General features: G+C 42.4%; 1 protein-coding gene across 6 annotated transcripts in view; it reads left to right on the top strand.

Moving 5' to 3' along the window:
- The window catches only part of DIS3L2 (DIS3 like 3'-5' exoribonuclease 2), a 348,067-nt gene that overhangs the window by 169,510 nt on the left and 158,897 nt on the right, over positions 1-19,660 (top strand). For all 6 annotated transcript variants that reach the window (XM_074189654.1, XM_074189656.1, XM_074189658.1 and 3 more), the window contains one exon: positions 17,615-17,694. In XM_074189654.1, coding sequence (XP_074045755.1) covers positions 17,615-17,694 — 80 coding nt within the window. The remainder of the gene's footprint in view (positions 1-17,614; positions 17,695-19,660) is intronic.

Below are 19,660 nucleotides of genomic sequence, written 5' to 3'. Positions count from 1 at the left end.
AATGAGAATGTTCTTGTCCTTCCTCTCATATGGCTCATGGTCACAGATGAAAAATGAGAAAAGGAGATGGAGAAGGAAGGTAGGAATGAGGAGAAAGGAGGGAGGGAAAGAAGAGGAATGTCCTTGTAGTAGGAGAGATGACATGAAAAACACTGCTTGTTGAAGTTCTTGCCTGTGGGATTGGAAGGCCAAAGGCTCTTGCAGAAGGTGGCATTTTAATGCAGGCCATGTCAGAGGGAGGAGTTCAGGAGGGAGATCTTCCCCCTCCCCACCTTGCACAGTTGGATGTCCTCCCCAGGAAATTGGAGGACATGCAGGAGGCTGGAGGGCAGGCAGGGGCCCTGTGGAGGAAGACTCAGACAGCAGACAGATCAGGGAGTCTCTGGAGTCTGGATGAAGGGCTCTGGCCACCATGTGACAGACGGAGTGGGTCACTCATTTTCAGACCCAGCCTCTGTGGGAATTTGTTTTGCTTCACTGTGCTTATTTTTTAAGCAGAGGAGTGATGGGAAAATGGAGGGTAGGCATAGAGTTACCACTAGAATTCAAAGAAAAAAGGCAAAAAAAAAAGGTTTAGTGAAACATTTTTAAAAGATGCATGGAAGTAGACAGAAGGCTGGAGGAAACCATAGACAAGTCGGACAGTTTTGAAAGTCAGATTCAGTTAAGAGGAAAGATGAGCTGTATGTATCTAATAGGCATAATCAATTTGTTCTATTGGGTTTTACATATGGAAATGCTCAGTGATTCTGTTTAAAAAGTCTCCTGAGTAGGTGCCCTTCTCTTTGTGGCTCCATCTTTAGCTTGAAGCTTCCCAGTAGTGGTTGGATTTTTAATCATCAGAAATGGTGCTCTGGAATTCTTAAAGCATGGGAGTGATTGGTAGAAGCTTTTAGACAGAGACTCAGACTTGGCCATTCCAGAATTTTCTTTTGAAAGAGAATACTTCATCTTCCTACTAACTTCTCTTTAAGTATGCTATTCATTCCTAGGACCTAGTATTTACTCAAAGAACATATGGGTAAGGTCAGTAGGTAATCTTAAGGAATCTTGACTGGTTAACATGTGATGTGAAGAATGATGGATCCATTTTTTTTGTTGTGGCTCTAATGGTTATCTTCTTGTGTGGGAATAATGTGCAGAGCCTTTATAGAAACCCAGGGATACCACTGGACTTCCTGTTCCCATATCAGAGCAACTGTTTTCAGATTTGAAAAATACGAGTGGCTCCCTTTTTGGAGTTAGCTCAGCGGGGGTCCTGAGGCAGGCCAGGCGGAATCCCAGGAGAGGAGAAAGCCGTTCTCTCCCGGCTGTTAGGTTTCCAGCCTGATAAATGGATGGGGGGGGGGCGGGGAGAAGGATGAGCTATTTATCTAAACAGCAGATTGGGAATTCCACTAGCACTCCTCAGGGAGCTGAGACTGCGAGAAAAAGAAATGATGTGCCTGGAGCAGGAGGCAGCTAGGTCTGCCGTGTCTAGACTAATGATCTCCTCTACCTGGTAACTCTTCATAATTCAGCTATATGAGATCGAAAGAACTTACCTCAGAGTGTTGAAGCTCTGATGGAAATCATTTATAGTTTTGTTACCTATATTGGCTCCCCTTGAACTTGTCACTTCAGGAAATCCTGAAGGGAAGTTTGGAGATTGCAATGGCCATTTTTATATAAATGAATGAGAATGCATGTATTAAGTATACTCAGATATACACATAGAAAAGTGAAGAGAAACTCTGCCCTCAAGGAACTCCCTTTCCAAGCAAGACTGGAGAGTATGAGAGTTCCCCAGCCCCTATAGTACAGCTGTGGAGGAGATAAGGACCTTCTTCTTTGGGGTCATTCCCTCTGATTGATGGGATCAAAGACCTTCTTTGGCTATTCAAGAACCAGAGTTGCAGAGGATCCTTGAGCCCTTGCCAAAGCAGGCACCAGCTCACACGTCCATAGGGTTACATCCCCGGGTGGGGGCCTTGGACTGGGCTGGAGGCAGACCATAGCTTCCCCTTCTACAGGAAGCTCCCTAACTGCTCTTAATTCTGGGGCCTTCCTGCCTTCTGTTGATACGCTCCACTTTCTCCAGGCTCTAGCTTGTTTAAATGTAGTTGTTTGCATGCTGTCTTCCCAGTTAGACTGGGAGTTTGTTGAGGGCAAGGATTGTTGTCTTTCTATTCCTAGAACTCAGCACAATGCCCAGTGGCCTCTTTGCTAGCACTGCTCATCCCTTGCAAACACTGTTAAATACAAAAATACACTGAGAAATACAGAAATAAGTATGACAGAGCACACACACACACACACACACACAGACCTTTGGTTTATGATTGGGTCTTCAGTCTCATTCTATGATCATCCAGTCCTTGCTCTTTCATAAGGGCCCTGAGAGAGGGTCAGCATGAGGGACTCTTCTCCCAGGTCCTTTTACATTTTGAGCTGCTCTCTGGGACCTATCCCATGCTTGTATCTCTCCGGCAGCTCAGCTACTATTTTTGGTCATTTATTTAATTGCTCCTTGAGCTAAGGGCACCATTGAAAAAGAAATAAGGAGCAGGTGCTCTCAGAAAAACCTGGCAAGTGAATTATATTGTGTACAAAATAACAACAATATTGTAAGATGATCAGCTATGAATGATTTAGCTATTCTCAGCAATATACTGATCCAGGACATCCTGAAGGATTTATGATGACAAATGCTATCCATTCCCAGAGAAAGAACCGATGTATCTGAATACAGAGTGAAGCATATTTTTTACTTTTTTCCCTGAGGGGTTTTTTCTATATTTTCTTTCACATATGACTGTTTTGGAAGTGTTACATGACTATACATGTATAACCTGTATTGAATTGCTTGTCTTCTCAGTGTGGGAAGAGGAATGAAGGAGTTAGAGGAGGAGGGGAAAGAATTCAGAACTCAAAACTTTAAAAATGAATGTTAAAATTGTTTTAATATGTATCTTGGGGAAAATAAAATACTAAATAAAAATATATAGAGCAAAAAGAAAAAAAGAAAATTGATGTCAACTTCCTTGCATTGTCCTAGTGTAGATGATACCATTTGCTTTTGGATTCCTTGCAACTTGAATTTGAAGATTGTTGTGTTACGTGATTTGTAACCATGGGGCATGGCCACAAGGATACTTGCATTGGGCATGTCCATAATCAGTCACTTCTCTCTTAAAATAGCATCATTTTTGGTGCACGATGTTTTTGGGTTTGCCATGTCCACATCTTCGTGGCAATCTGTGAATCAATTATGCCAGAGTCTAAGATAGACATCACAATGGTTTAACACCAGGAAAGGATAGACTTATTCCAGTATAGACTTGGAAAAAACTTCTGTTTTCCTCCAACCCAAATTCCCACCTGATGTAAGCATTCCCTCTCCAGGTGATCATTCAGCCTCCTCTTTGCTTTTCTCTAGGTCCTCAACTCAGTCCCCAAAGGCAGGCATTCCCTAGAATTTGTCCTTCACTGTCTTAGCCTTCCCCAGCCCTCAGCTGATGAAGGCTCGTTCCCAAAATGGATCTGCCATCCCAGCCTCACTCTCCCTGCAGTTACTGCATTTCTAATGAAATTAAGTCTGTAGTTACCTCATCCTGAGGATTCTTTCAGGCTTCTAGCTGCAATTTTCTTAGATGATTTTCTGAAATGTGGTATTACAGCCTCTGGGTTCATCTCAGAGTTTGTTTTTTTTTCCTTTCAGGGAGGTCCCTGGTTCCTCATTTGCTTTACTGAGCTGTTTTCATGGTCACTTTTTTTGGTTTGCAGACCTCAGATTTTGTTGTCTTTGTTGTCACATGGCTATGCATTGTGGAGTCCTATCTTTCCAGTATATAATGGGGTCTTGTATATTATTATAGACCTCTCACTTGTGTTCTAAACTATCATTTTTTTCTTGACATTCTACTGAAGAGCTGTAATTTTGCTGCTTTCTTTTCTTTTCTCTTTCATTAAACTTTGCAGCTAATCCGAGCATTCTTATAGCTTTCTCCTCCTTTCCTTTTGGCATTTTTCTTTTTCCATAGTGTTTATTCATCATGCCAGAAACTCTTTTTGGTGTCCTTGTTTTATCACTCTCTTTGAGTTTTCTTCACTTCTCACGTCTTATTTCTTGCTTTGTTGTGGTACAGCCAGCCATAGACTTGTCTTCTTGGCCATCTTACCAGAAGGTTCTGATTGGTTTTAAGTCTTTTAATACCATAAGGTCATTCTCTTCCCATCTTGTTCCATATGACCCATCCAGGTTTTTTGACCTGAATGCCCCCACCAGAATGATAGGGTGAGGATGGACAGGTCAGTGAGGGCTATGGAATAGAACTTGGACCCAGTCTGGCCCCCAAACTCAGAAAAGTCTCTTCTGGGAATAGAATGCCAGTGAAATCAGAAGACAGTGAATCCCTGGGGCACAAATGGAGGAAGCACAGGCTTGGACCTGGGTTCTGGGAGTTTTTGTTCCTGCTGCCAGAGATGCCCAAATGTGACCACCTGTGCCCCACCTGAGGCTGTTTCATCCTGTGATCTCTCTCCTTGGATGGAATGCTGCCCCACTGAGGAGCTGGGCCCATGGAGGAGTCTCTGCAGAAGTGACCTCAGTGGAGCAGCACCTTGGGAGGCCCCTCAGATGCAGGGCATGGCCACTTTGCTCTCCCTGTGCAATGCGTCCTCTAAATTTATGTTGTGGAGAACCTGTTTAGTATATATGGAACAGCCCAGCTCATTTATGGGGATGCTCTCTGGAATCAGAATTTGCATCAGGAGAGGCTGGCAGTCAAGTAAAGGAAGTGAGATGGGGGCAGAGCTCGGAGGCTTCTTCCTCTTTCTGCCATACCACAAGGCTGAACATTGAGCTCTTCACCCAGGACTTCTAGTGAGCAGTATTGCTTAGGCCAATCTTAAGTGGTGATGAAATTCCAATGCACATGTCTCCTTGGCAGCCTGGGGCAGGAAAGTGCTAAGGATGGCAAAATGACCAGGTCAGAAGTAAAAGGAGCTGATGCCCAGGACGTGGAGATGGCCTAACTATCTGAGAGCCCCCATGGCTTCTCAGCTTAGCAGATGAGCCAATGAATTAAACAGGGGAGTGAAGGGAGCATCTTAGAACAGGATGAGGGTACTAGGATCAAGGGACCAGGGCTCTGTCTCACTCAATGCTTCCCTCACCAGGGGACCTGGAAGAAAAGGTGGCAAAATCTTTTTTCCCCTCCTTTTCAAAAATAAGCCCTCACCTAAGTCTCACTTTCCAAAAGAGAAAAGAAATGCAGGAAAAAAAAATTAGGATCAGGTTGCAGCACAGAAAAGGATTCCATACTCAGGAAATTTGTTTTCCTGAAATAATATTTTCTCAGCTTCTATCTTAATATTTATCAGCTCTTTCACATCTTAGCTAGTTTTTCCTGCTCTGTTTCCAATCAGCAGTGGCCTTTTTCAGCATGGGAAACTGTTGCTAATAGCCATCTTAATTAGGTACTTTAAAAAATGATATGTGAGATTCAGGATGTCCAAGGTTGTCCTCCTAGCTTGTCAACCTCTTGACTTTGGACAGCAGATTTCCACTGAAGCAGCCTTCAATGCAGGGTCCCAGACACTACCTGATTTTGTGGAGAGGAGGTGAATGTGGCCTCCTGTGGAGGCATGCCACCCAAAGCCTTAGATCTTCCCCCCATGAGTTATTGTCTTCAACACCTCCTGCCTTTAACTCAAAGAGAAAACTTTATATTCTCTATTAAATTTCATCTTTGTAGGTTTAGCTCCTTGTGCAAGTCTGCTAAGATCATGTTTATCCTGATTTGATTAGCTGTCCACCTGTGGCTTTCTTTAAGTCAACCTCAGATAGAATGAGATCCATTAGCTTAGAAAACCATTAATTAACATTATTTGTGTTGCACTTTTATTTTGCATTTTTATTTGCTTTGTTAAATATTTTCTAATGATATTTATTTTGATCTGGTCTGGAGACCATATATTGCCAAGTTTACTACTTAAAATCAGTCATTGTTAAAAATGTTGAATTGAGCAGAGCCAGGGGCCTTGGAGAGAATGTTGCAGGCTAACATTGATCCTTTGGTCACTTGGCATTGATTTTTTAGTTCATTTGGTCAAAGAGGACTATTAAAGACTATGTGTTCCTGTCCTCAGGGAGGAGACAGCCTGGCCGTCTGCCAACGTATATAGAACACATCCAGAGCAGAGGGCAGGTGAGAGCGTGTTAAGGTTTGGAAAGGCCTCCTAGAGAGGGATTTGTCAGTTGAAGCCAAGAATTCTGGTAGTGGCTGCTAAGAGGCAGAGCATTGCACATCTGGGCCCTGGCAGCATGGGGGCGTGGAGATTGCTGAAGGAATGGTGGGTGCAAACTTGGGCAGCCTGCTCGGACAGTGCGGTCATGTGTTAAAGACTCGAGAACAGGAGGTCCCTGAGGGAAGTGGCAGAACCAGATAGTGCATTTCTTCTGTGATCATTTAGTTAATGCCTCTTGACTCTGATCAGCACCTTCCTTGGCCACCCCAGACAGGTAACACCTATGAAATCTCTTCACCCCCCCCCCCAACTTCCTTCTTGTAGATGTGTGATCTCTTGGGTGCATTCTTTTTTAGTTTTTGATTGTTTCTTTGTTAATTTACCCTGGCATCTCTCCCTTGGGTCTTGGCCAGTGACCTTCCTTCTTCCTATACTGTTCACCTCTAATAGCTCTTGAGGGTCAATCCCAAAGGGATTTTCTAGTATGTAATTTTGATTAAGCTAGCCTTTTCTGGTTCAGGCCCAGGAAAATGAGCTTTTTCTATCAAAACCCCCCACCACTGCTTCATTTCCTTTGATTTTCTCCATTTGCTGCCACTGCCGGCCTCCCTAAGTTACTCTCCATGGCCTCAGAATTTGGGCTCCTGATCTCTTCTACTAGTGGGATTAGATTCAGTTTAGAGAGGGAGACAGACATAAACCAAAAGCTTCAAGGTTGTTCACTTCCAGCCCCTTATTTTACAGATGAGGATGCTTGGGTCCCAGAGAGGTTGAGTTGCACAACTTAGTAACAAAGCCAGTATTGAAACCCAGGTCTTCTGAATCCAAATTTAGTGGTAACCCAGTAAGAGAAAAAGACTGTTTTTCAATCAAAGCTGTAGTGATGCTGCAGCCTGTCCTGCAGTCTGTCACAAGGGGCTCTTGGCTGGTTTGCCCGTCTGTCTGGGAATATGGCTGCTCTTCCTCCCAATGCCATTTTGACCAGAGCAGTTGCACAGAGATCATCATGGAGAGTGAAATGGGGATAAGGAAGAGAGGAAATAGTATCAGGCTCCCTGGCGACCCTTCCTCCGGGATCTCTGCACCTGCTGCCTGCTTTGCTGGGGCTGGCTCTGAAGCACTTAGCTCAAGTCTCTGTCTCCATTACGTTGGTCATTTTCCCTCCGACTCTAGACCACACCAACTGCCCTTGCTCAAGGCAGATGGGTAGAGAGCCCAGGAACGGAACCCGTCACACCTGTTCCTTTGCTGAGTGATCCTGGTGGGCTCCAGGTCCCATCCTCACTCATCTATCTGAGCGGCACCTTCTAAAGAATTGGCCTGATTGGGCTTTCCTCCCCAGTTCCTCTTTCTTGCCTCCAGGCAAATGTGAAATGTTCTGCATCTCCTAGCTTCCTCCCTGGCTCATCCCCTTTGGGCCAGCAATGCTGGCCTCCTGGCTAGGCTTCCCAGGAGGAGCTGGGCCATTCTCCATCATCACCGCCTCCCCTCTTAATGTCGGAGCCTTAGCTGACCCAGGTCGGAGTGGCTCTGCTTCCACTTGGAGCGTCAGCACTCCAGCTAGGGCCTGGGATGCAGGAGAGATTTACTGGACACATGTTGACTCTTCTGAAGGGAGGCCTGAAGATTCCTTATCACTCATATCCCATCATCCCTGCCCTCTCTCCCCCTGTACCAGATGGAGCCCCATCACTCCTCCACCTTCATGTCTAGCTACCTGAGCTTCATGAAAAACTCACCCGCACTTCTCCTCTCACCCTGTCCTGCCACCAGGAACGACTTTTCTCTGGGGACCTCACTTAGTTTTTCAGTTTATCACTTTTGTTTTTGCACCGCTGTTTCTGAACACATCCCTGTCCCTTCCCTTACTCTCCCAAGAGTGGAACCAAGAATAGTGAAGGAAAGGGGGAAAGCACAGTAGCAAAATGCCCTGGTGTCCCCAGCCATTTTGAGGGGGTATCTGTGTTCTCCTCTGGGCCAGGGAGACCAGCAGGTGGTTAGGGGTAGAGATCCCGATTGTTTCTTCCCTTTCTCTGACTTCTGGTTCAGCCACTTCAGCCGCAGCCTTCTACTCAGAGTTTCTTGTTAAGTCACCAAGGCAATGCACCTGACCAGTCTCCAGCAGCTGGATGTCTGTTTTGCTACCATCAGAGTGCTGCCATGATGTGTGGTGGACCTGGAACCTTTCTTTCTGTCTGTGACCTTCTTGGGGTGGGTCACTAGCACTGGAATCCGGACTACCAGGTCTGGACAGGCAGTTCCTTCGGTAGAGTCATTCCAAAGGCCTTTCTACTTCCCAGCTCTTCTCACAGTGTATCGGTGCAGAAAGCCTTGTTTCTTGTCAACCTTGGCTGCCTTTCTGGTGTAAAGGGGAATCCTCTATATGGCTTGACTCAGCTTTTGGGGTACCAGTCATTCTTTTGTTTTTTGCAAGGCAATGGGGTTAAGTGACCTGCCCATGGTCACACAGCTAGGTAATTGTTAAGTGTATGAGACCAGATTTGAACTTGGGTCCTCCTGACTCCAAGGCTGGTGCTCTATCCACTGTATCACCTAGCTGCCCCCTACCAGCTATTCTTCTTCTTCTTCTTCTTCTTCTTTTTTTAAAGTCAATGGGGTTAAGTGGCTTGCCCAAGGCCACACAGCTAGGTCATTATTAAGTGTCTGAGGTCGGATTTGAACCCAGGTACTCCTGACTCCAAGGCTGGTGCTCTATTCACTGTGCCACCTAGCTGTCCTTACCAGTTATTCTTAATGCTTTGCAGTTCCTTTTCATATCCTTGGAGCATGGTATATATTCTGGGGAATGGCTTTTCATCTTGGTGTTGGTCCCCTCTACGTTTTGGATATTAGACCCTTCTTAGAGGAATTAGATGAATCTTTCCATTTGGCAGTTTCCTTCTCCTCCTTGTTCATGCAGAGGTTTTCTTCTTTTTTTTAAATTTATTTTTATTAAAGTTATTGAGTTTTACAATTTTCCCCCCAATCTTACTTCCCCACCCCCACCCCCATGGAAAGTAATCTATCAGTCTTTACTTTGTTTCCATGTTGTACCTTGATCCAAATTGGGTGTGATGAGAGAGAAATCATATCCTTAAAGAAGAGAGGAGAAGTCTAAGAGGTAACAATATCAGACAATAAGATATCTGTTTTTTTTCCTAAATTAAAGGGAATAGTCCTTGAACTTTGTTCAAACTCCACAGCTCCTTATCTGGATACAGCTGGCACTCTCCTATACAGACAACCCAAAATTGTTCCTGATTGTTGCACTGATGGAATGAGCGAGTCCTTCAAGGTTGATCATCACTCCCATGTTGCTGTTAGGATGTACAGTGTTCCTCTGGTTCTGCTCATCTCACTCAGCATCAGTTCATGCAGATCCCTCCAGGCTTCCCTGAAAGCCTATCCCTCCTGGTTTCTAATAGAACAATAGTGTTCCATCACATACATAGACCACAGTTTGCTAAGCCATTCCCCAGTTGAAGGACATTTACTTGATTTCCAATTCTTTGCCCTTTTCTTCAAGAACTAACCTTTGTCTTACCAAGTTCTCTGTATGGTATGTTAGCTGTCCTTGGACCTCATCATATCATTATAGAATGTTGACTCTGTGAGGGCAGGGATTGTTGGCATTGGGAAGCACTGTCCTCCTCTAGCATCTGGCACATCATTCATTCCATCGATTCTTCACTTGGAGATCATCTCCTCCAGGCTCTTCTGCCTACATTGTTCCTGCTCCCCTCTTTCACAGCCTCCTCCATCCCATGATAACTAGATTGGTGGAATTCTCTACATAGTTATGTTTTTTTCCTTCATTTTCAGTTTAGATCCCATTAGACCAGATTTCACAAAATCTCTGAGCAAATCTCTTCTTACTGATCCTCATTATATGCTCTCTGTCCCTGGCCAGGCACTGGATCTAGAGAGACAGATTCAGAAGTGCACATCCCAAGTTCCAAGACCATCTTAACTTGGTGAAAAGTTTCCTTTTCAAATCTGCTGTTCTCTTTTTGGATTCCTTGCCCTTAGTTTCCAGGAATGACCAATATGTTATCTGTGTTGTGATGGTCTTAAGTCTTTTTGTTTATATTTTTTCCCCCAGGACTTAATTTCTAATGATCAGTGTAGGTTCCTTTGGTTCCTCTTGACTCAGTAGGAATTTGGTAGTGGCATCAGGTTTAATAAGACTTAGGAAACTCATGGCCCAGATACCTCCCAGAGAAGAGGCAGAAGGCTTGGGTTTGAATTTTAGCTAGCCATATACAATGTGGATTTAGGCATAAATAGATTTCCATGGCTTTGGTTTCTTAAGTATAAACTAAAGAAGTTGGATGAGGTAATTTCTTTTTTTTCCTCAATATTTTGTTTTTTTTCTCAATTGCATGTAAAAACAGGTTTTAATATTCTTTGAAAAAATTTTGAATTTTCTCCCTCCCCTTGGCTCTTCCCAAGACAATAAGCAATCTAATATAGGTTATACATGTAATACATATTTATATATTAGTCATTTTGTGGAACAAAACTGGAAAAGAAAGAAAAAAGAAAAGTGGTATGCTTTGGTCTGTATTCAGAAACCATCAGTTATTTTACTGGATAGTATTTTTCATCATGAGTCCCTTAAAATTGTCTTAGATTATTGTGTGGTTGGGAATAGCTAAATCATTCATAGTTGATTATTGTATCTTATTGCTTTTACTCTTCAGGTTCTGTTCATTGTACTTTGCATCATTTCATGTAAGTCTTTCCAAGTTTTTCTGAAATCAGCCTTCTCATCATTTTTTATTGTACAATAATAGTTTTATAATCACATACCACAACTTGTTCAGCCATTCCTCACTTGATGGGCATCCCTTCAATTTTGAATTCTTTGTCACCACAGAAAGAGCTGCTGTAAATATTTTTGTACAAATCTGCCCTTATCTCTTTCTCGGTCTCTTATCTCTCTCTGCCCCTCTGCCTCTCAGTCTCTCTGTCTCTGTCTTTCTCTCTCTCTCTCTCTCTCTCTCTCTCTCTCTCTCTCTCTCTCTTTCTCTCTCAGATCTCTTTGGGATACAGACCTAATAGTGGTATTTCTGGGTCAAAGGAAATGCACCCTTTGGTGAGCAATAAATATAACTTTGAGCACATTTTCAAATTGCTCTCCAGAATGAATGGATCAGTTCACTTCACTAACTGTATTAGTGTCCCAGGTTTTCCACATCCCCTCCAACATTTATAATTTTCTTTTTCTGTCACATTAGCCCATTTTTGATAGGTATGAGATGGTATTTTGGAGTTGTTTTAATTTGCATTTCTCTAGTCAATTGAGATTTAGAATGTTTTTTCACATAACTAAAGTAGCTCTTCATATCTTTTGATAATTTATCAGTTGGGGAATGACTCGTATCCTTATATATTTGAGAAATGAGACCTTTATCAGAGATACTTGTTATAAAGTTTTTCTCCTGGCTTTCTGTTTTGCTTCTAATTTTGATTGCATTGGTTTTATTTGCGTAAAATCTTTTTTAATTTAATGTAATCAAAATTATCCATTTTATATTTCATAATCCTCCCTATTTCTTATTTGATCCTAAATTCTTCTTTTATCCATAGATCAGACAGGTAAACTATCCCACACTCCTCTACTTTGCTTGTGGTATCATCCTTTATATCATGTACCCATTTTGACCTTGTTTTGGTATGGTTTGAGATATTGGTCTTAGTTTTTGCCATACTATTTTCCAGTTCTCCCAGAATTTTTTTTTAATCAAATAATGTGTATTTATCTCCAAAGTTGGAATCTTTGGGTTTTTCAACACTAAATTCCAGGGTTATTACCTACCGTGTTTTATGACTCTAACCCATGTCACTGCTTCATCACTCTGTCTCTTAGCCAGTATTGGATAGTGTGATGAATAGCATTTTATAATACAGTTTGAGATCTGCTATGACTGGACCACCTTACTTCACAGTTTTTTCATTAATTTCCTTAATATTACTGATCTTTTGCTCTTTCAGATGAATTTTTTTCTAGATCTATCAAATTGTTGATAGCTTGATATGGTGCTATGATCTATATTACTGGTAATTAATATTTTTCCCAATTGTTAAGAACTGACTTTATTAATGTGAAAAACATTTGATAGTTTCATTTGGCCCCTGAGTTGGCTCGACAGGTGGACTCCTAAACATTTTATGCTGTCCAGTTATTATTTTTTTTTTTTAGGTTTTTGCAAGGCAATGGGGTTAAGGGACTTGCCCAAGGCCACACGGCTAGGTCATTATTAAGTGTCTGAGGCCGGATTTGAACCCAGGTACTCCTGACTCCAGGGCTGGTGCTTTATCCACTGCGCCACCTAGCTGCCCCCTGTCCAGTTATTTTAAAGGAAATTTCTCCTTTTATTTCTTGGTGCTAGACTTTTTTTTTGGCAATAAATAGAAATGCTGATGGTTTATTTCATTGATGAATGGATGTCTAAGGTCCTGCGTATCTCTACTAACTTCATGTCATTCTGTCCTTTCCAGGTCTAAGAGCTTTGTGGCCTTATTTCATATTCTTCACCTTGATGCTCTCTTCATTGCAGCTAAACCAAACTAGTGCTGTCAATAGAAGTTATGTTTGCTTTGCCGTGGAGCTGCAGTGTTTTCCTGACTTGACTTGAATCTGTGCATTCTTTTGATGCCCCTTCCTTCCCAAAGCCTTTCCTAGTTACTCCGGTCAGTTTTGAGGTTTGCCTTTCTTGGCTGTGTCATTGTGTTGACTAATTTTGAGCTCACAGAACTCCTCGAGTTTGTGGGAGTGGTTTTTAGAGCCCAGAATAAGACTTGAGATGTCTTTTCTATTAGGCTTTTATTTTATTAGATTTGGTTTAACCCTCTGGTTTGTTGAGATTTTTTGAATCCTCTCACTGATTGTTAAATAGTCAGTATGTTAATTATTCTCCTCTAAATTTCATAAGCTTCTCTAGGCAGTCATAAAAAATATAAACAGTACAAGACGTAATGCTCACTTCCCCAGGCTCTAGAGCATTCTCTGGGCACCATCCTCCACTGTGCCCATCTACTGGGCACCGTGATGGCTGTCAACTCTTGGCTGGAGGCCTTTAACCAGTTAGTTCCCCAAATCCCTCCCTGTGTTCTCACCTTCATCCACAAAGATATTGAGAGAGATCTTTAAGACATTCTCTTGACAAAGGTCCAGGAGGTCAAGCTGGGAGGAGCTGTTTTTGATGAGCTTGGGGAAGATCTCAGCCTTTCCCTTTCTAAGCCAGCACAAACCATCCTTTGAGGAAGTTTTACCCCCTGTTGAGGATTAAAGTCAAGGTCCAAAGTCCATCCCTTGCAGATCCCACTCTCTTCCCTTTGTTGACAGTCAGTATAATATTTTCCCTTCAGTCCAACATCACCTTTCCAATTTTTCATGATGGTTCAAAGATCATTAATAGAAGCTCAGACATCAAATCCATCAGTTTTCAATTCTATGAATACTGAGTAGCTCTGCAGCTAGTAACTTGAATTATTAAGGACAGCTAACTGCAGAACTTCTATGTTAGTTTTCTGTTCTGTTTTGCCATTTTTATTCTGACCTTCCCACTCTGATTATCATTCTACTCAGCAGAGAAAAAAAGAAGCAAATCACCCCGAGTAGTTCTGCATTCTGTTAGTTGTTCACTTTTCTTTCTTTGGTCCTTCCCTTGTGTCCGCCGCTAAACCTCCTTTAGCACTGTCTTTCTGGTATTTTTTTTTTTTTTTGGTACCATAGAGCCCTTTGACAGCCTGGTGAATCTTATGAAGCCCTTCCCTGAATAATGTTTATTGCCTATATTCATCATTGAAGGAAATCCTAAATTTTAATGAAGAATTTGTGAAAATAGAAGCAGAATTTTTTTGCATCCAAGATCATGAACTCCCTGAAATCTACCCATAAATCCCTTGGGGGGGGGCACTAAGAACCCTTGGCTTTTTAGTTGATTCTTATTCTGTTTTTCTAGGACCATGACATACATGTTCATATTCTGTTATCAGGCCTTGTTTACCCACCTTTAAAAAATCGAATCTGGTTGATCATTTCCCTGTGCTTCCACACAGTCTTTGGATAACTCTTAGTTTTCTTCTCCATTGGAATGGTTTTTATTTGTATCTTCAGAATTTCATTCTTGCCTCTAGGCCCAACTTCAATCTGACATATTATTTCTCTAAACCCTTTGAAATTCACTCTCTTCATCTTGTATTCCATAGGAATATGTCCACCTTTCCTCAGTCCTTCCCTCCCAGGTCACTCACTGTTCCTTCATTCTTGGTCAGAATCAAATACAGACTGACCAGAGACCTCCTCACTTCCCTCTCTTTAGAAGAACAAAGTGATCTTCAGGCAGAGCCCCTCCACTAGCCCCTAGGCCACTCGCTCACATGGAACCCCCCTGGAGACCTGCTTCCCAGCTAGTCAAGAGCTGAGAATTTGCTTACCTCCAGGTAACTTCTGTTCTTCCGTTCACGAAAGATGTGATGCTTGCCAAAAAAAATGCTGAAGACATAAAAACGAGAAAGGGATTCCTGGGCTTGTGGAGCTGTTGTAGCAAGAAGACTCGATGAATAGGCTCTCTGTTTGTTAGTACCATATTGTTGTTTCAAGTCCAGGGAGGAAACTGAGGCAGCCTCTGAGTCCCTGGTTGGCTTCTGTCTTCTCTGGAAGAGGTCTCAAGTCCATCCCTTGCAGATTCCACTCTCTTCCCTTTGTTGAAAATCAGTATAACATTTTCCCTTCAATCCAGCATCACCTTTCTGATTTTTCATGATGGTTCAAAGATCATTAATAGAAGCTCAGACATCAGATCCATCATTTTTCAGTGGTCTCAAGGGGCAAGAGTCCAAACAGTGAAGATGTCCAATCTTCTCCAGGGCTGTTTTATGAATTCTTCTTCTTCATGAATCTTCTCTCCTGTCTTCTTCCAAAACATGTTCTGGTTTCCTCTGTCCCAAAAACCAGACACAAATTTCTGGAGTTGTTCCCCCCCACCCCCCACCCTAGGTCGTTGCTCTAGCCTGTTCTTCACAGTCAACTGTCCCCAACATTCTGCTGACTCTTCTCTTTCTTGTCTTGGGGACCCCCTCAGAGCCTTTCTCCGTCCTTATCCACATGGATCACAGGATGCTGTCAGCACCACTTACTCCTCCAGGGCTCTTTTCCTTCTGTGGCTTCCATGATTCTGACCATGAGTTCATAGGCTCCTTTGCTGTACAATTAATTGATTTCCTGCCCACTAAATAAGGAAGTACCCCACAACACTGTCTCAGGTCATTTTTAGTGATGCTCCCAACAGCTCCTGTGATTCATTCATCATTTTCACATGTATATGTATATACAGCACTTTTTTCTTTTCCCTGAACTGAAGTTTTACACCCCGAGCGTAGAAGCAAAACACTTTTGGGAATGGACAGGATGAAAGGAGAATGAGAATGGGGATAAACAGGAGGAAAATAGGATGGAGAGAAATAGTTAATAATCATAGCTGCAAAAAAATTTTACAATAAGTTTCTCTGATAAAGGCCTCATTTCTCAGATATATAGAGAATGAAGTCAAATTTATATTTATTTGTTTATTGTAGGTTTTTTCAAGGCAAATGGGGTTAAGTGGTTTGCCTAAGGCCACACGGCTAGGTCATTATTAAGTGTCTGAGGTCGGATTTGAACCCAGGTACTCCTGACTCCAGGGCTAGTGCTCTATCCACTGCACCACCTAGCCGCCCTTGAAGTCAGATTTATAAAAAATAAGAGCCATTCCCCAAATATTAAAATTTTCAAAGGAAATGAACAGGCAGTTTTTAGATAAAGTAATCAAAGCTATCAGTGCTCATATAAAAATGTTCTGAATCACTATATTAATAAGAGAAATGCAAATTAAAACAATTCTGAGGTGCCTACCCCACACCTATCAGATTGGCTAATATAACAGGAAAGGAAAATAACATGTTGGAAGGAAAATTGTGGCACTAATGCACTTTGGTGGAGTTGTGAACTTGTTTCAGCCATACTGGGGAGTAATTTATAACTATACCCAAAGGGCTATACAACTGTGCATACCCTTTGATCCAATAATACCACTGTTAGGTTGGTATCCCAAAGAGTCAAAAAAGAAAAGAACCTATTTGTACAAAAATAGTTATAGCAGCTCTTTTTTGAAAATTTAGAAGGTGCCCATCAGTTGGGGAATGGTTGAACAAATTGTGATATATGATTGTGATGGGATTCTGATGATCTCGAGGAAAATAACGGAAGACTTACATGATCTGATGTAAAATGAAATAAACAGAAGTCGATCCTTACATGGAATAACAAGCACTATTGTACAATGATCAACTTTATCCAAGATAATTCCAAAGAACTTATGATGAAATATATTGTACCTTTCCAGAGAAGGAATTGGTGGAGTCTGAATACAGATTGAAGCATAATTTTTTTTAACTTTCTTTATTTTTCTTGGTTTTATTATTGAGCTATATTTTCTTTCACAGCAGAAAATGTTTTACATGACTACACATGTAGGGAAGAGGAGGAAGAGAATTGAAACTCACAATTTAAAAAAAGTTTAAAATTGTTTTTACTTAATTGGGGAAAATATTTAAAAAATAAAAACAACAGTAACATCAAAATAGTCTTAGAGATTTCTCTCTAAATTCAGTAGGCCTATAATACTTTGTCATAGAATTAGCTCTCACTATAAGATCTGGAGAAGACCAAGGAAGCAACTCTGTAGGGTACCACACACAGAACGGTCACTTATTTGAGGGGAATCATGTTCATTGATGTAGTCTTCCCTTTATGAATGTATATTCTTCTCAAGCTCCCCTTTTTCCCAGACCTCTCCATAAAAGATCTACCAACTGCTCTGAAGGCTTTTTACTCATAGACCCTTTAATATTCAATGAGGAACAGTGTAGAATGTGTCTTCCTTCATCCCATCACATTTTTTTTGATGCTAATACCTGTCTTAACCATTTCTTGTGCTCATGTCATTGAAAGCAATGCGTATTGGCTATTCACACTTTTCATTTATAATCTCCATTTACATTTGGGGGACTCAGATTCTGATTTTTTAGAGATTGTAGTTTTCCTCGATTAACAGTAATGAAAGATAATTTTCATTAATGCATGTTTTTAATGCCAGAAAATCCTACTTTCCATTACCTCTAGGTTTCTGCTTTTGTAATAAGTCAAGGTTTAGCAAATGTTTAGCAGTGGGATAGAAATGGCTATTTCCTTGTAGTCTAAAGACCACACAGGGCTCTGGGCACCACCCTATATGAGTGGATGCCCGCATATTGCTCTATGTGATCACCCTGCAACTGGCCAACCTCTCTCTCTAGAATTTCTTGCAAGCCACTTTTGTCTTTTCATTTCTCCTAGGAAAGATTGTGTCTTCACCATCGACCCTTCCACAGCTCGAGATCTGGATGATGCACTCTCCTGCAAGCCCCTCCCTGATGGTAGGACAAGTCTTTTCTAATGTTGGATCATCCTGGTTTGGGGGGGGTGGTGGCTCAGCAGCTTTCACTGTTATCCAGTGGACTTAGACAAGTCTTGGACACCTCATAAATGCAGCCAAATGAGTGACATTTCAACCTGTTTGACCCTTGTGGGCTTCTGTAGAATGGGCATAACTTCTGATGACTTCCATAGGTATCAATAAGGACAAGGTCTCCCGGGCCTGCCTTGTTCCCAGGAACTCTAGGACTAGCTTCTTAGTCCTGATAAAGTTCAAGTTCAGGATGAGGATTGAGGGGCTTCTGTTCTTGCAGTTTGGGGCCCTTCTTAGCCTAGGTGTGAGTATCTCCAGGGTGAGCTGGCTATATCCCACCAGACCTCCCCCTAGTGTGGAGGAGGGAGAGTGCTTCCAACATGGGGACAGCCAGAGAAAAGGCCTAGAGTCAAGAGATGGAGGGTCTTGTGAGAGAAACATCCAGGCTGCTGTCACTGGAGGGAAGAGGATGCAGAGTGGAGTGAGATGCTGGCCTGGCCTCTGGATACCCCAGTTGGCTGCTATGCATCAGAGCACATGAGGGTCAGGATAACATTTTTCTGGCTTTCTAGCATCTTCAGGATTACAAAACTCTTCTCACAGCAGCTATGGGAAACAGGGAGCAAAGATGAGGAAGCTGAGGGTCACTACTGGGGTTCAGGCCCCAGCCTCCTGACTCCAAGCCCAGGCTTTGTCAAAGTTAAGCAGTGAGAGGGCAGGGCTTGCTGAGACTTTCTGTTTGATCACAGTTGCTATTGCAGCTGAAGTCCAGGGGCTTGTGGCTCTGATGGTTTTTCCCTAAAGTTATATTATCAACGTTTGAAAGGGAGACTAAGCAGTAGAACAAAAGGGGACCTTGCCAAGGGCGCTCCTGCCAGGACTAGATCTAAAATGGTTTCAGCATGAAAGCTGATCCCTGGGCACAGCAAGATTTAGATTTGAGCAGTGAGGGTTTCTACATTTCTAAAAACTTTGTGCAAACTGTTGGAGACTGTTCTCACCGATGAATGTCTCTCATTCCAAAGAGAAGAGACGGGAATGTTTTTGGATGCACTTTTGGATCCATTTGGCAGCTAGTGATAATGAAATTTGCCATGGCCTGGGAACAAAAGACCCCAAAGTGAACAGGGATAAATATGGCAGACTGGCAGCTGCCACTCAAGCCTGTGTCTGGCTCTTATGTTTTCTCAGGTAGCTGTTTTGTGCTCACTCAGGCTTCAATTTATAGATTCATTCCTGTCAGACTAAATTTCAGTCAGGAAGCATTTATATGCCAGGCTAGTTCTTGGGACACAAAAAGAGGCAAAAGATAGCCTTTGTCCTCAAGGGTCTTATAATCTAATGATGACCAGAGGGGCAAGGAGAGGAGAGGGGGGAAACATGCCCACAAATATCTACAAAGCAAGCACTATACAGAAGAAAGGCAGTAGAATTAAAGGGGTTGGCAAGACTTCTAGTAAAAGATGGAATTTGAGTTAGGGCTTAAAGGAAGCCTAAGAGGTAGGTAGGGAGGTCAAGAGGAGAGGAGGGAGAGTGCTTCAGACATGGGGGACAGCCAGAGAAAAGGCCTAGAGTCAAGAGATGGAGGGTCTTGTTAGAGAAACATCCAGGCTGGTGTCACTGGAGGAAAGAGGATGCAGAGAGGAGTGAGATGTAAAAAGGCTGGAAAAGTGGGATAGGACTGGTTGTGAAGAGCTTTGAATGACAAACAGGATTTTATATGTGATCTTGGAAGATAGAGAGTCACTAGACTTACTGGGTAGGGAGTGCCATATTTGGACCTGTGCTTTAGGAAAATCACTGATGGCTAAAGGGAAGATGGATTGGAGAGAAATATGAGGTGGCCTGATCCTCCAACAGCTCAACACAATCTAATGTGAGGTATTGAGTCTTTCACAGGTGATCATTATGACAATACTGCTGTTACTGTGGGC

This window comes from Macrotis lagotis, chromosome 5 (assembly GCF_037893015.1).
Source record: "Macrotis lagotis isolate mMagLag1 chromosome 5, bilby.v1.9.chrom.fasta, whole genome shotgun sequence".
NCBI classification, from domain to species: domain Eukaryota; kingdom Metazoa; phylum Chordata; class Mammalia; order Peramelemorphia; family Peramelidae; genus Macrotis; species Macrotis lagotis.
This window is presented reverse-complemented; position numbering and strand designations above follow the sequence as displayed.